General features: G+C 47.4%; 1 protein-coding gene across 1 annotated transcript in view; it reads right to left on the minus strand.

Moving 5' to 3' along the window:
* Positions 1 to 14,571, minus strand: part of WDR19 (WD repeat domain 19) — a 2,828,275-nt gene that overhangs the window by 504,231 nt on the left and 2,309,473 nt on the right. The window contains exon 29 of the mRNA XM_069631788.1: positions 7,000 to 7,077. Coding sequence (XP_069487889.1) covers positions 7,000 to 7,077 — 78 coding nt within the window. The remainder of the gene's footprint in view (positions 1 to 6,999; positions 7,078 to 14,571) is intronic.

The following is a 14,571-nucleotide window of genomic DNA, read 5'->3' on the forward strand; positions in this document are numbered from 1 at the left end:
GGACGTCATTACTACGGTGGATGGTACGGAGATAGCCTCCGGGCCAGTAACGCATACCACTCAAGAGGTGACGCTAGTAAGTCAAGATGGACACCATGAGAAGATCGTGTTCGATGTGATCAAGGCCCCTCAGTTCCAGATTATTCTAGGAATACCTTGGTTAGAGAAACACAATCCTCTGATCGATTGGCGAGCAAGAACGGTCCAGTTTCCAGAATGTGTCTCTACTTGTCACCCTCCACCTGGTGTTGCACTGGCAGCAATTTCTTCAGAGACTCCCCAGTTACCTCCCGAATACCTAGAATACCAAGATGTTTTCCGGGAGGAGCAGGCTAACTCTCTACCTCCTCATAGGTCTTATGACTGCCAGATAGACCTGATACCTGGATCTACTCCTCCTTGTAGTAGAATTTATGCCCTCACCGAGCCTGAGAACCTTCACCTTCGACAATACCTGGATCAATACCTGGCAAATGGGTTTATTCGTCCTTCTAAGTCCCCTGCCTCTTCAGCTTTGTTCTTCGTTCCAAAAAAGGAAGGAGACCTTAGAACTTGTATCGATTATCGCTCCCTAAACCAGATCACCGTTAAGAATAGATATCCGTTACCTTTGATCCCTGAACTCCTGGACCAAGTCAGAAAAGCATGCATATATACAAAGCTGGATCTTAGAGGAGCTTACCACTTGGTACGAGTAAAAGAGGGCGATGAATGGAAGACGGCCTTCCGCACCAAGTATGGGCTATTTGAATATCAGGTCATGCCCTTCGGACTTTGCAATGCCCCGGCCGCCTTTCAATATTTTATGAACGATGTCCTCAGAGAGCTCATAGATGTGTGTGTTGTTGTTTACATCGACGACATTTTCGTTTATTCTTCATCGGAATCTGAACATCGGAAACACGTGAAAATGGTCCTCGAAAGATTGCGTCAACACAAACTTTTCGCTAAGTTGGAAAAATGTGTTTTCAACGTGACTGAAGTTGAATTCTTGGGATTCATATTATCACCTGGCGGAGTGCGTATGGATTCAAAGGAGGTCGATGCAGTTCTCAAATGGCCATCACCATCCTCCGTAAAAGGTGTGCAAAGCATGTTAGGCTTCGCTAACTTTTACCGCAGGTTTATCCCCGAGTTCTCTCGAATAGTCCAGCCCATCACTGCCTTGTTAAAGAAAAACAAACGTTTTGAATGGTCTACCGAGGCGGAACAAGCTTTCCAGGATTTGAAGACTAAATTTATCTCTGCACCAATCTTAAAACACCCTCGCCCCGAACTCCCCTACATCGTGGAAACTGATGCTTCAAGCCTTGCCATGGGGGCAGTTCTATCACAAAAGGACCCGGTAACCAATCAGTTGCATCCCGTGGCATTTTGGTCCCGCAAATTCTCGCCTCCTGAAGTCAATTACACGATTACTGACAAGGAACTTCTGGCTATCAAGTCTGCCTTTAAGGCTTGGCGGCATTATCTGCTGGGGGCCCGACACACCGTTACTGTGATTACGGATCACCGAAACCTGCAATATTTGAAAACCGCAAAAGCCCAATCCTCTAGACAACTCCGTTGGGCATTATTCTTTGCCGAGTTTGACTTCATAATTACCTATCGACCTGGTACAAAGAACGGTAAAGCCGATGCCCTTTCTCGGATGGGAGTGGAAGAACACTTGATCAACCCTAAACCTGTACCAATCATTCCCGAACAAAGAATTCTGGGTGTAATCGCCAAAGAATCCATAGAGGAAGTTAAGGATAAAACCAGGCAACTTGTAACTCCAGCAGACATACAGGATTGGCATCTGCAGGGAAAGGACTTTGCAGTAAAGGACAACTTATTGTATTTCCAAGAACGATTATACCTACCCAGCACAGATTTACAGAAAAAAGTAATCTCTTGTTATCACGACTCTTTAATGGAAGGTCATCCCGGTATAGCCAAGACCTCAGAAAAGATCAAGCGCTACTTCTGGTGGCCGTCTTGGAAAAAAGATATCAGAGACTTTATAATGTCCTGTGGAGTATGTGCCCAAAACAAGAGTCAAAAGGAAAGACCAGCAGGCCTCTTACGCCCTATTGACATCCCACCTCGCCCTTGGCATACGCTTTCTATGGACTTCATCACCGATCTACCTCCATGCTCCGGATACAATACGATTCTAGTAATCGTGGACTTATTCTCCAAGATGGCGCATTTCATTCCGCTCAAAGGCTTGCCAACAGCAGCAACTCTGGCCCGAGAATTTCTCGAAAACATCGTCCGACTGCACGGTTTTCCTTCGGTTCTAATTTCGGATCGAGGTAGTCAATTTATTTCTCATTTTTGGCGAAGTTGCTGTCGGTCGGCTCAAATTGATGTGAGACTATCGACCAGTCACCACCCTCAGACCGACGGACAAACCGAGAGGACCAATCAAACTCTGGAACAGTATTTACGCTGCAACAAACTGAAAAAACTTGGAAAGATATCCTTTGGATAGCCGAGTATGCCTACAATAACTCTGTCCATTCGGGAACTGGGAAAACCCCGTTTTTTCTTTTGTACGGCAGTCACCCTCGAACCTCGGAGTTGGATCCCCTCCAAGATCTTGAAACACCAGCAGTAGACTACCTGCATTCTACAATCACCCAAACCTTTAAGGAAGCTGTTTCTCACCTTCAAAGGGCTAAAGAACAATACAAGAAAGGAGCAGATCAACATCGGAAGGAAGCCCCTCACTATCAAGTAGGGGATCAAGTCTGGTTATCCACCAAATATCTATCTCTAAAAGGGCCACGCACATTCAACCCAAGATACCTTGGTCCCTATTCCATCACTACCATAGTAAACCCAGTAGCGGTCAAGTTGGACTTGCCCCCGCACATGAAGATGCATCCGGTCTTCCATGTCTCTCTATTAAAACCCATGCAACCTCAAACCTGACTAACCAAATCTCCAAAACCTATCCTAGTTGATGGAGAACTCGAGTTTGAAGTCAAAAGCATTCTGGACTCCAAGATCTCCAAATCTAAACTATTCTACCTAATTGACTGGAAAGGCTACGGCCCCCAAGAGAGATCCTGGGAACCTGCTGAATATGTCCACGCTCCTCGCCTAATCAAAAGATTTCACCGAACATTTCCTGACAAGCCAAAACCCCCGGAGAAGCCCGGTTTGGGAGGGGCCTTGAGGGGGGGTACTGTCATGATCTCTGCTTCCAAAAGGTCAGGGTTTTCCCAACTCCCTTGGAAGCAGATCCATAACCCAGGTTCCGAGTGCCAACCAGTCCCAATTGGGACCTTTTGGACCCAGTCCTGGCGCCAGTGGCACCAGGCTCATAAATATGCCCAGTCCCAGCACTGGAAGCGCCGGGCTCATAATGCTTGGGTGGACTTACCTGCAGCAGACCATGCTGCTTACTTGCCTGCCAGTTGAGCCTCTGATCCTCTTCTGTTTGGAACTACTTTTCCTGTTGGGTGGGGCTGGAGCCACTCCCTAGATTCAGAACACTGGAACTCTTCTGGAAGGCAGGAACTCTTTTCTTACCAGGAACTCTTTTCTTACTTAGGCGTGGCTGTGGAAGGAGACACCTAAGCACTACAGGAGGCTATTTAAACCACACCCGGTGGATGAATCTTGCTTTGCGTTATTCTGCACCCTCTGCAGCAGAACGCTCATCGTGTCTTCTGCATCCGGTCCTGGGCCTAAGGAAAAAGGCTTACCATCCTGAATCCAGTCTTCAGCAACACCTATAAAGACAAGAAAGAACAGGTTAGCATTCCGGCATCTGAAAGGCAAAGGCTTACCTACTCTTCGTGCGCTCCGGAGGTCTTCACACTGCATTCCGGCATCTGAAAGACAAAAGCTTACCAACTCTTTGCACGCTCCGGAGGCCGTCGGCGCTGCATCCCGCATCTGAAAGACAAAACAAGGTGCGTTTAAAGACATTGGGGAACTTTAATACTCACGTGCCATTACTCCTTTCCACATCTAACCCAGTGGGTATCCCGGCACCCTGCAGCCGCTCCGAACTTGTACCTGCAAAATACAAAGACAGTTAGAGCGCATCGTGAAGCTGGCAACAAGCGCTTACTTACGTGCTTCCAGGCGCTTCTATCCATCACACGGGCTCCATCTTCAACTCACTTCAGCCCGTCATCCGCCATCGCCGGAACCCTGCAAAACAAGAGACATCATTATTAAAGACTTTAAAGACATTTGAGTTACTCGAAACTTACCGTTCGTGCAGTAAACGACGGACAGCAGTCCTCTGAAGTCAAGAGGCCTGCGCTACCTATCCAGTGAAGAAACTGGTTACAGCACCCTGCCCCGAGGCAGATGGAGAGCTCGGCATTCACTTACCTAAGGTGAGAGCGTTAACCTGTGGGGGTCTACAGGAGAGGAGAAGGGGAAAGAGATAGGGACACCCCAATAACCCCAGTTCATTAACCCCGTATTTTCTATCTGCAGACATTTTACTCTGCACGTCAGGCATACAGGGCACAGAGGTCCAGCCCAAAGAGCCAACCGGGTGCTGCACATCACCTTTGAAGATACGGTAGTCGCCCAGTCAAGACCGGCGCCTCTGTGAGAATCAGGTGAGCGTTACAGTTATATATTGGCCACCGTGCACCCCTGTCTCCTCCTGCAACCTCTGGAAGTCCAATGCCTCGCCATCCTGCCATATGTCTCCAAGGGTGGCCAGGCCCACCCGTTCCCAATATTTCCGGACCCATTCTAGCAGTTGAGAGTTGCTCCCACACAAAGCCACCAGCGGGGCCTGCTGGGAGTACGGTTCCGGATCCCCCATCATCTTCCAAGTCCTTTGCCAGATCTCCCAGCCCAGCCTTAGCAGTCGCCCCTTGCCCACCAGTTTATCCCTACCCAACCACACCACTTCCTTCAGGAAGTATGGGGCCGAATCACCACGTAGAAACCGCGACTCCGCCGAGTCTTCCGCCGAAAGCCACCTGGCCACATACAGCAGCTGCCCCGCTAAATAGTAGAGCTCAAAGTCTGGCAGGCCTATGCCCCCCCTGTCATGCGGGTTCTGAAGCTTCCACAGGGCCACCCTGTTCCTGGAGTTAGCCCACAAAAAACCCCTACACACGCTATGGAGTTTCGCGAATAGGCTTCTGGGTATCAAAAACGGGACGTTCACGAAAAATTCAGACATAGAATTAGTTATGCGACTGTTGTTCACCATAAGGAGCAAAGAGTCATACTACAGAGAAGCAAAGCTCCAGGTGATTGTGGAGCACCTGGACCCGCAGACAGAGAAGCAGTGGGTCCTACTTGAGAATCCAGTGATGCACCAGGTTACTGTTGCGGAATGGCTTTGGTCCCACGACACAGAATTCCACCAAGAGTCCTGAAGCACACAGTGCTGGATGTCATATGGGACCTTTGGCGCGAAAGAGCGGAGACAAGATGGTTGTCCACCTAGCCATCGCCACTCAGGTGTATCGTAGACCCCAACAGATTTCAGAGGTGGTATGAAGGAGGGCTTGAGAAGGTGTGCCCAATGTGGATGCAGGGGGAGTACATCACCCTCCCATGTTTCAAGAATTTGCTGAATGTTGGCCCCCTTATCTGTCTTCCAGTACCTACAAGTAAAAGGGTTTCTCCATGATGGTAAGAGGGGGAACATTTGAAGAGGGTATTGCCCCCTTTCAAGAGCTGTGTGCCGAATGCCAGAGGGGACAAGGGAAAGATCTCTGAAATATATACCATGCTTGAAGGGGTAGTAACGCCCGAGCCTTTAAGGTTGAGGGAGTGATAGCAACAGGACCTACAGAAAGAGATAGATGAGGGGCTGGGCTATGGGGCAAACTCTGTAAGGGGGTTGCCAGGACGTCTATAGCCCTCCCAATATTCGCCCCACGCATACATTAAAACATTTTTTTTTTAAATTAAACAAAATGACCAGTGTGGGGACACGATTATTTTGAGACTAAGTTCTAAAATTTGTCGAATTTGAAAAAAAGTTTCTTTTACTGAAATGTGTAACAGCATGTGGGCATCTTATTGTACTGTTCAGGGTGTGCCATCCACTGCTACACTGATGGCAATACAAACCACTCAGGCTCTCTTGCATCTTCTCAGTCAATAGCCCCAACGGTTAGAGGGGATGCAGGTCTGAGGGCACATGTAGTGGACGTGTGGGTGGGCGCAAACCTAATGGAGAGAAGTCTTGTGCTGGACAGCATTGACAGAACCTTAGATACATGGCTGGTCCTTTTTGGGCTAGAGGGTGAAGGGTTCTATGAGCCTTTAGACCACATGGGATACAATCTACTGTTGCCATCAAGGGTTGCCCTAGTGCAGAGGTGGAATGGGGAGATATTGCCATTAAAGCGACAATGGGTCTTGGTGGCACGAGACATAGTTAATATGGAAAAGTTGACTCACTTGATACAGGAGTCGAGCTGCAATATTGATTTGGAATGGTTCCCCTTTCTGACGAAATACATAAGTACAGCAGGAGAGTAGGGTACTTGGGGTGAGGGGGTGCAACGTCAGCTAAAGGTGGTAAGAATACAAGGCTGGTCCCTTGGATTGGAGCCTGGCACAAAGGCTGGTCTGGTCGGTGGGGAGGGGGTGGAGTTCTGGTTTTCTGTTAAGATGTACATGGATAATCTATTAGTGTAACCGGGAACAGCCCCGTTTGAATAGCCACTAAGGGGGCCGTGAGAAGTGGGGTACAAACATGCTCAGAGTGAGGACAATTGGTTGGAGAGACAAATTACAAATGGTGTTGAGCAGCAATGAATATGTATGGTAAAAATGAAATGAAATGTTATTTATATCGCGCTCATACAGAAGTGTTTCATGTTACCATGGTAAAATGTCATTTTATGCTTTGTAAAAGTTTGATAAAATATGATTTAAAAAAAAACAATTCAGGAATATGAGGACTAAAGTAGGCATGAGAACTTTCATAACACATTATGAGTCAAAGCTAAAAAACAACTATGTTCTTAAAACATTACATTCCCTAAAATATTCTACTCATTTTACCTTAGGCATGCCATCACTCTCGCCCATGAGGTAGTCGATTAGCTGATTTGTCAGGAGGTCGTCTTTCGCTTGGCCAACCTATTTGACAGAATAAGGGAGTCAACAGACGCACACAATATATTTAAAAATAAGCATGAACGTAAGATGAAAAAAATAAGTAGTCTTCACAAATAAAGAATATTCTGCCTCATGAGTAAGTGAATAAAAAAATATTAAATCCACCACCAGGACCCAGGACATAGAGATTAAAATAAATCAAGGGCTCAACTCTCCTTCAACACAAACTTACATATACACATAAAATACAGCACACAAACCAATTTAAGAAAATGAATTTGAAAATACCCTTTCTGAAAATACTAAATTTACAACCTTACATAACGTGGATAAATATTTCAAATGAGCACACAAACTGTTACCACTAGAAGCACAGGAATACAGGACTAATGTGCTTCTAACCCTGCAAAGCTTATTCTGAATGGAGAGATGCACCAGGAGAGTTGTGCAACTGAAGAGACTGCTCCACCGCTTCTCAGACAGAAAAGACAGGCCTCAGTGCAACCAACATAGCCCACACATTCCAGAGGGCAGTGTTCTAACTCCGTCCAGTTTACAGTGCTGGATGTAATGAACTCTGTTCTGAGCGCTGGCCTGGAAAAGACAGGTAGAGAAGGTTGAGGGCCTGCTCTAAGTAAACTATGTAAACTAGGCTATCCCATCAACAAGGTGCCCAATGCATCCTTTGGGAAGTATGGGAGAGATGCGGGTTTGTCATGATTCTGGTTCCCTCAGGGCAATTAAAGGGAAGACTGCAGGACTCTGCACAAACGCTCTTTTATTTAGGGTTATCATGAGAGGTATTGTTCTTCTCTTCTTGAGGGTCTTCTGGGAACCCACAACATTGAACCTTTGTTGTCTTACTTTATTCGGGGTTGCTGGTTCTAGTAGGCTCACATGCATTCCTCAAGCTCCTCTCCTCCTGGCTTCTACAGTAAGAAAACACTCACCCATGACTCCATCCTCTTCAGCATTCCCAGTATTTTCATTGGATGTCTTGTATCCTTCACCCCCTCTTGTGAAATTGGTTTCTCATGTTTCTATCCCCTACTCCCACCAGTCACTCTTATTTAAAACCCATAAATTCCTGAATGATGGGGATATACCACTCCTTGCCTTGCCTCCTCCTTGTGCCATGATGGATCCGTGTGTGCTACAAGGCTGATCTGCTGGTGGTCGGGCGGGTCATTCTGTGCTTCTGGATGGCAAAGTGGGTCGGCTTGTCTTTATTTACACAGCAACACTGCGGTGGACCCTCAATCACGGGGAACCTGTCTGATGGACGGAGGCTATGGTGGTCGCAGCGTCTTGTCGAATTGCTGAGGTTTACCTCATCTTCCCGCTCCTCTGTGCTCGAACACGTGTCTGGCTCAGATGACCACAGTGTTATCCCTCAGCCTCGCTGTGACATCAACTGGCGTAACTTGCTTCCTCGTGTCTTTGTCTGTGTGCCTGAAGCCATCCTGGGAGATTTCCGTTTTGGTTGGCCAACACACCAGAGGGCCAAAAACCGTTTATTAGAAATTAGGCTAAAAGACATAGGGCCACATTACACATTCAGCGTTAGTGGTAATTCTGGCGGTAACTAGCGATGCCGCTGGTCATTAACTTCCACCAGATACAGGTCTGTTACAGCCTCAAGGAATTTGCCAGCAAAGAATACAGTAAACTCCACCGGCTGTATGCCAGAAATAACACTGTAGCTTTAGTATTTTTGAAACAACACTGGTAGTAAATATGGTCCTTTTAGGAGTCCACCAAAAAGTCGCCAAAATGTAGCTCCAGTCAAAAATAAGTTGTAATGACATGAAGAGCACAACCAAAGTACAAAACGGACTGAAAATTGACTAGAGAGCGACCCAAAGAAATGTACCACACAAAGTCACATGACCCCGCAGTACTGGAGCAAGGGGGTCCCAACCCCATATCATACCCCACAAAATATGTGATGATTGCACAATTTATCAAAGGCAATGTCAAATATATTGAAAGTTATTCACCATAGTGACTAACATACTCCTAGTCAATAATCTCCTTTCCTCCATACTTGATGGGCGTTCCTTGCTACAGACGGCAACTGAACCTTTTTTTGTACAAAAAAGAGCATTTCCCCTTCAAATTTAAGGCAGGCAGAGACGGGGACAACAGCACATCAGCGCTCTGCAGACGACGACCTATGGCGCCTCATGTCAGTCCCCCTTTTATGCATTGTTTAGCTGATGTGAACCTATTTACTTTGAAGCGGGGGAGGGAGGACAGTGGGTCGTATGGAGGAAAAGGCACTGTGGTGTAGGAGTATGTTAGTCACTATGGTGAGTAACTTTCAATTACTCCTACGTCCCGTCCCCTTTCCTCCATACTTGATGGACGATTACAACAGATGAAAGCTTTTAGAGAGAAGAGTGGCTGTATCTCATGGTGCAAATAGGTTTCTCAACACTGCCTGGGCAAAAGCTGCATCATATCTGGCGCTGCTGTCCAAGCAGTAATGCTTGCAGAAGGCAGACGGGGAAGCCCATGTTGCCACCTTGCTGATAACTTCCCTCAGCACGTGCCTTTGAAAGGCTACTGCTGTTGCCTTGGCCCTGGCCGCATGAGCATGCATGTTGGCTGGGCACTGTTTTTTCTACAGTTTATACGCTTCTGCGATGATGGGCACCATCCATCTTGCTATAGATGCCTTGGAGGTTTTCTGGGATAAAACTTTGACGCTCTTCTTACAACCACACAGTGTAGCACTTTTCTGCTTTTCACTGAGGATTAGAAAAGAAAGTAGGTAGCATTATTTCCTCATTCAAGTGAAATGCAGACACAATCTTTAGCAAAAATCTAAGGGTCGTTCTCAACACCACCTTATCTCTGTGAAAAGTAGTGTATGGTTCTGAAGCTACAAGGGCCTGTATTTCACTCACCCTGCGCACTGATGTGAGGCCCATTAATAAGGCTGTCTTCAGCGTGACTAGCCTTAACTCCACTGAAGTCATCAGCTCAAATGTTCTATGTATTAGAGCTGCCAGGACCACATGAAGATCCCAGACTGGATATGGCCACTTAATTGGAAGGTACAACCTTGCGAGGCCTTGGAGATGTTTTTTCACCACCGGGTTGGATGTTGAAAAAGACAGAGTCCAAATATTTGTAAGCCCCTACGGCTGTGAGATAATTCCGGCACGTGTCCACTTGCACTCCGGATTGCGCTAGTTGCACTGAAAAAGATAAGACGTGATCGATCGAGCACAAGACCGGGTTTGTGGTGTTGTCCTTCGCCCACGCACAAAAGTGCATCCATTTACTTTTGTACTGGCTTCTGGTGGAATCCTTCCTCACTTTTTGAATGATTGCTAGGTTGTCGTCTGACAATCCCAGACGACGTAATGTTAGGTGCTCAAGAACCAAGCCTCCTGAACTAGCGCTCCTGGCGCTGGATGAACCACTGCTCCATCCTGCTGAGTGAGGAGCCCTGCCGTGGGTAGGGGTACTGGACCCTGTCTGGCCAGGTGCACTAGGTCTGAGTACATATTCTGGAAGGCCATTGGGGATCCACCAGGATGAGGCAAAGTCCCACAAAGTCTTTGACCTTCCGTAGTACCTTTTGGATCAGGGGTGTCGGAGGAAACGCATAACCCCATAGATCGTCCCATGACACGTGGAGAGTGTCTCCCAGCGATTGCTCCCCATGCCCACCCAGAACGCAAACAGTGTGCACCTCTTGTTGCCTGCTGTGGTAGATAGATCCACTGTAGGCTGTCCCCATGCCTGGAACAGTGCTTGCAGGACTTCAGGGCATATCTCCCACTCGTAGATGTCCGCTCCCAACCTGTTGAGCCTGTCCGCTTCCACATTTTCCTCGCAAGGAAGGTAAATGGCAGACGTGTGAATATTGTGAGAAAGGACCCAGTCCCAGATCTATATTGTTCACCTGCAGAGGAGGGTGAGCGGGAAGGGGGATGGGGCAGGGCGAGTCCATCTGTGACGTTGGTTATTTTTAACACAGGGAAAATACAATTAATACCCAATGATAAAAGGGACTGTCCAGTCAAGGTTGCATCAAAAATATCTACTTTATTTACAGACAGTTCTAGCAACACTACGGAATACAACCCACCCTGTAAAGGAATGCAGAGGACAGACGGTTTCGGGGGGAGCAAAGCGGGATGAAGAGCTGCAGGCTGGCCTACATGGCGGCTTAGGGTCAGGAATCGTTGTCTCAGTGCTGATTGGCGGTTCCGAAGCACTGGTCGAGACATCTCAGATATCTTTAGGCGACATCGGTTGCGGATTGAGGAACTCGACTGGCTTGAAAATGTCCGTTAAGCCGGGCATCAGTAGATGCTTGTCGAGGCACATCTCCCAGCTTTTTCAATGGGCCTTTGTCATCCTTTAAGGTGGATGGCCCACAGCTGTGGAGGCAGCTGCCTCGTCCTTGGTTCTAGGTTCAGAGACCTTCTTGCACTCCCTATCCAGGAAGATTGCTGCAGAGTTTAGCAGGGTATGCTGTGTACTGGCTGGGTACCGGTTCTGGAGTGGGTGAGGGTCCTCCGAGTTCTGTTTTTCCCTGTTTCCTGGGTAAAGTTTAGTGGAGGGATCTTGCTTCCCTCTTTGGATATTCCGGCCTTCCTTCACTGGCAGAAGATGAAAGGCAAATGTGAAAATAAATGGTACAACGACAACCTCGTTGGACAAACTGGGGCACAGCATAAGGCAAATCACGTTAGCTCCAATTCTTCTTAATTTCAATTACTTACATTAAGTCCATTGTTCAATCAATACAAAATCTAGTTCATAATAAACATCTTTTATACACATTTATTTTTTGTTCTCATAATTTGATTATTTCATAAAAGAAAAATCAAAACTTGCTTCATTACATTAGCATTTATATATTTACTCATGTGTCATTTCACAATACTGATGTCTTTCACCTATTTCTCCCATATGTTTCAAACTGTATTTTGATGTAATCCAATAATCTTGATAGGTTTCCCAATGTTATTTCCTATCTTTCAACTATGCGTTTCGGGCTAATGGCACCCGTCTTCATGTTTATAGAGAATTGGATTAATTCGATATTATCTGTAAGACATACATTTGTTTGTCTCCATTATTTAACTTGTAATCTACTTAATGATAAGCATCATTAACATGGCTCAATTCCAATAAACTAACCTTTGAGTTGGTTTCATCTCTCAAGAAAAGCTTGCTGCCCCAGCAAGATGTAAGGCAGACTGTATCTTCAGCCATGGTCCAAGGTTGAGTTATTCTTTCTTACCTTTTGTGAAGTCTTCAGATGATCTGCCAAAAGAGGGGCAAGCTCCTCTTTTAAAGCCAAGTGGGCCACAAGGATTGGTATAGGCTAAACCTACCTTAAAGAACCAATCCTGGGGTCCCTTACAACAATCTCCTGTATGTGTGAGGTCATAACCAGAGTGCTTTGCAACAGGAAAGGTAAAGGGGTGAAAACAGGAACAAGGTGTGCTCTAGGAGCGTGGCTACATGGCCACAGAGTAGGTTGTGATTCCTGTGTGCTCCTGCAGACCTGCTGATGATCCTGGAAATAAAAGGCGTTTGGAGTTTGCTGCAAAGTGTCAACGGTTGCCTACAGAATTATGAATATACCGAGTATGCAGCTGTCGAAGGTCCGGTGCAATTTGCTGCAAGGAGAATAAACTGAGCGGACGATGTTTGAAGAGCTCAGGTCACAAAAGAAAACCAGATGGAGTCTCACGAAGAAAAGGTTGCACCGCAGCACAGCCGCACAGAAGAGTGAAGAGTCAGCTGTAAGCCAATACACTGTAACACGCTCATAAGGAAGAGCCAGCTATGTGCCGTGAGGTGCTGTGGAGAAATCAGACGTCCGGATCGTAATGCTTGTGAGGCGCAGAAACGGGCATGGTGAAAGTAACACTGCAAGTAGCGGCAGTGTGATCAGACGAGCGCATGGCTTGGAGGAGCCAACTGACTTTAAGCAGGAGTGCGGAACAGAGTCACGTTTGCCTGGAGTTCGCTAGCTGCCACATAGCCACTAATCGATGGATGTAAACGAGAACGGCCCCTAGAAACAGCTGATGTGTGGAGCGCCCAGATGGCGAGCAACAGACTCAAATGAACAACATTGTAGCCGGCACAGTAAAGCAAGGAGCAGGCCTGACAGAACAGCAAAGGTGAAACTGACATTAAAGCAAAGAGGCGGCATTCGGCCATTACAAGGAAGCGAAGCAGATTCATGACAAAGGCAGGCTGCTTTCCATGGTGAGAGTCCAGGCGAGTGACGATAGCATTGCAGACTCGCAGAGGGGCACGGGCACGGCGTGGTGCGCACAGCAAGACTAGTAAGTGACTGTGGTATTAATAAGGGAAGATAAGGCCAATATACTGTCTTAACCCACGTAGAGGGAAGCATATGAAGGGATTGTGCTCCGAAGTGCGAAGCACCCCGCCCGGAGAGAACGCAACAACAATTTAGCAGTAAAGTGTGCCCAAAGGAAGACGGCCGCATAAGGCTGACACTAGACACCGAAGTGGCTGCAGATTAGCCACTGAAAGGAGCGCAGTAGAACAATAGCAACCTGCAGGCTGAAAGTAGGCTGCCAGCGCTGTAACTATCAACCATCAGACACTATGGTATGCGCGCCAGCAGATAAGCAGCTATAAGAGAGAAAAACAATACCCATACAGCCCCCAGCTGAGGCAGTGACCTACTGCTCCTACTAGAGCGCGTGTACACCTACACCCAGAGTGGACTAGGCTGAGTAGTGTGGGTTCACTTTGCTTCTCTTACCAGGTCCCTACCTAAGTAATAAATCACAGACAACTTATGTGTATGGAAAAGTTGTAGGCCGTAGGTATTTTATTTTCTTACAGAAAATACAACACAACAAAATAATTACACTGCCATATGCTTTTGGGCACATTGTGTCCAGTCCCGAAGTTGCCCAAGGCTCCTCCTGAGTCCTTGTTATCCCAGGGCCTTCGTTCCTGGGCACCTGCCGCCTACGACGTGTCTTGGACCGTGTACCGAAAGAGTACTCGGCGTTCCTTCTTCTGCCTGATCCTTCCTTTCTTGGACCGTGTACCGAAAGAGTACTCGGCGTTCTTACTTCTGCCCGCTCCTTCTTTTTGGACCGTGTACCGAGAAAGTACTCGGCGTACCGGCTCCTGCCTGCACCCCTCTTCTTCCGTTATTCTTGTAGGGTGGCAAACGTTTTTCCTTCCCCTTCTCCAGGCACTAAGAGCCTACCCGAGCGAGGAGAGCTCTTACCTGGTTTGTGCCGCCTCTTCTTTTCCAGGCTTACTTATACCCCCCGGCCCTTTGTTCCTTCCTGGGGCGGCCGGGTTACCCCCCCTGACCCTTTGCCGTTACATTTCGCACCTTCCCAGGTGCTGTTTCCTGCCCTTCCTGGGCTTTTGTTTCTTGTGGCACCGTTCGAATGCCCCTCCCTACGCTTTTGCGCTGTTTTCCCCCACCCCGCGCCTAAACTCCCAGACCCTCTATCGTCCCGCATTTCATGCGGCCCG

This window comes from Ambystoma mexicanum, chromosome 6q, assembly GCF_040938575.1.
Source record: "Ambystoma mexicanum isolate Mex_15411 chromosome 6q, UKY_AmexF1_1, whole genome shotgun sequence".
NCBI classification, from domain to species: Eukaryota; Metazoa; Chordata; class Amphibia; order Caudata; family Ambystomatidae; genus Ambystoma; species Ambystoma mexicanum.